This window comes from Corvus brachyrhynchos, unplaced genomic scaffold (assembly GCF_000691975.1).
Source record: "Corvus brachyrhynchos isolate BGI_N302 unplaced genomic scaffold, ASM69197v1 scaffold59, whole genome shotgun sequence".
Classification (NCBI taxonomy): Eukaryota; Metazoa; Chordata; class Aves; order Passeriformes; family Corvidae; genus Corvus; species Corvus brachyrhynchos.
Genome location: NW_008246054.1, coordinates 6211122 through 6211580, shown reverse-complemented (window position 1 = coordinate 6211580; position 459 = coordinate 6211122). Strand labels below are relative to the sequence as shown.

Sequence of the window (459 nt, the reverse complement as noted above, 5' to 3'; positions counted from 1 at the left end):
GCCCCCCCCCGCCCCCGCCGCCTCGTGACGCCCCCGGCTGGCCAATCACAGCGGGCGACATGCCCCGGGCCACGCCCCGCTGCGCCCACGCGAATTTACGGGTCGTGATGTCACCGAGGACGCCCTCGCCTCCACCAATCGGAAGGAAGCGCCGCGGGGTTTCGGCGCGGTGCACAGGGGCCGGGGGCAGGCGCACGGACCAAACCGCAATTGGCTGAACCCCTTGGGAAGGCGGTGATAAAGCGAACATCTCCAATCAGAGCGAGAGCCGGGAGTCAGTTTGAGATTGACGAATGTCGTGCGCATCCGGTAGGTTGGAAACCAGTGCGCGCTCTGGGTTGATGGACAGGAGAAGTACCCAATGGGATTAGAGCGGGGAAAATCCACGAGCAGGCCCAACCCCTCACCGGCCCCACGCAGGCCCAGTGCCCTGAGACCAGCGGCGGGGCGGGGGCGCCC

The 459-nt window shown here is 67.8% G+C and overlaps 1 protein-coding gene across 1 annotated transcript in view; it reads left to right on the top strand.

The window, feature by feature from the left end:
• Window positions 1-293: 293 nt before the first annotated feature.
• The window catches only part of NAIF1 (nuclear apoptosis inducing factor 1), a 4245-nt gene continuing 4079 nt past the window's right edge, over window positions 294-459 (top strand). Inside the window, exon 1 of the mRNA XM_017745426.1 lies at window positions 294-309. Coding sequence (XP_017600915.1) covers window positions 294-309 — 16 coding nt within the window. The remainder of the gene's footprint in view (window positions 310-459) is intronic.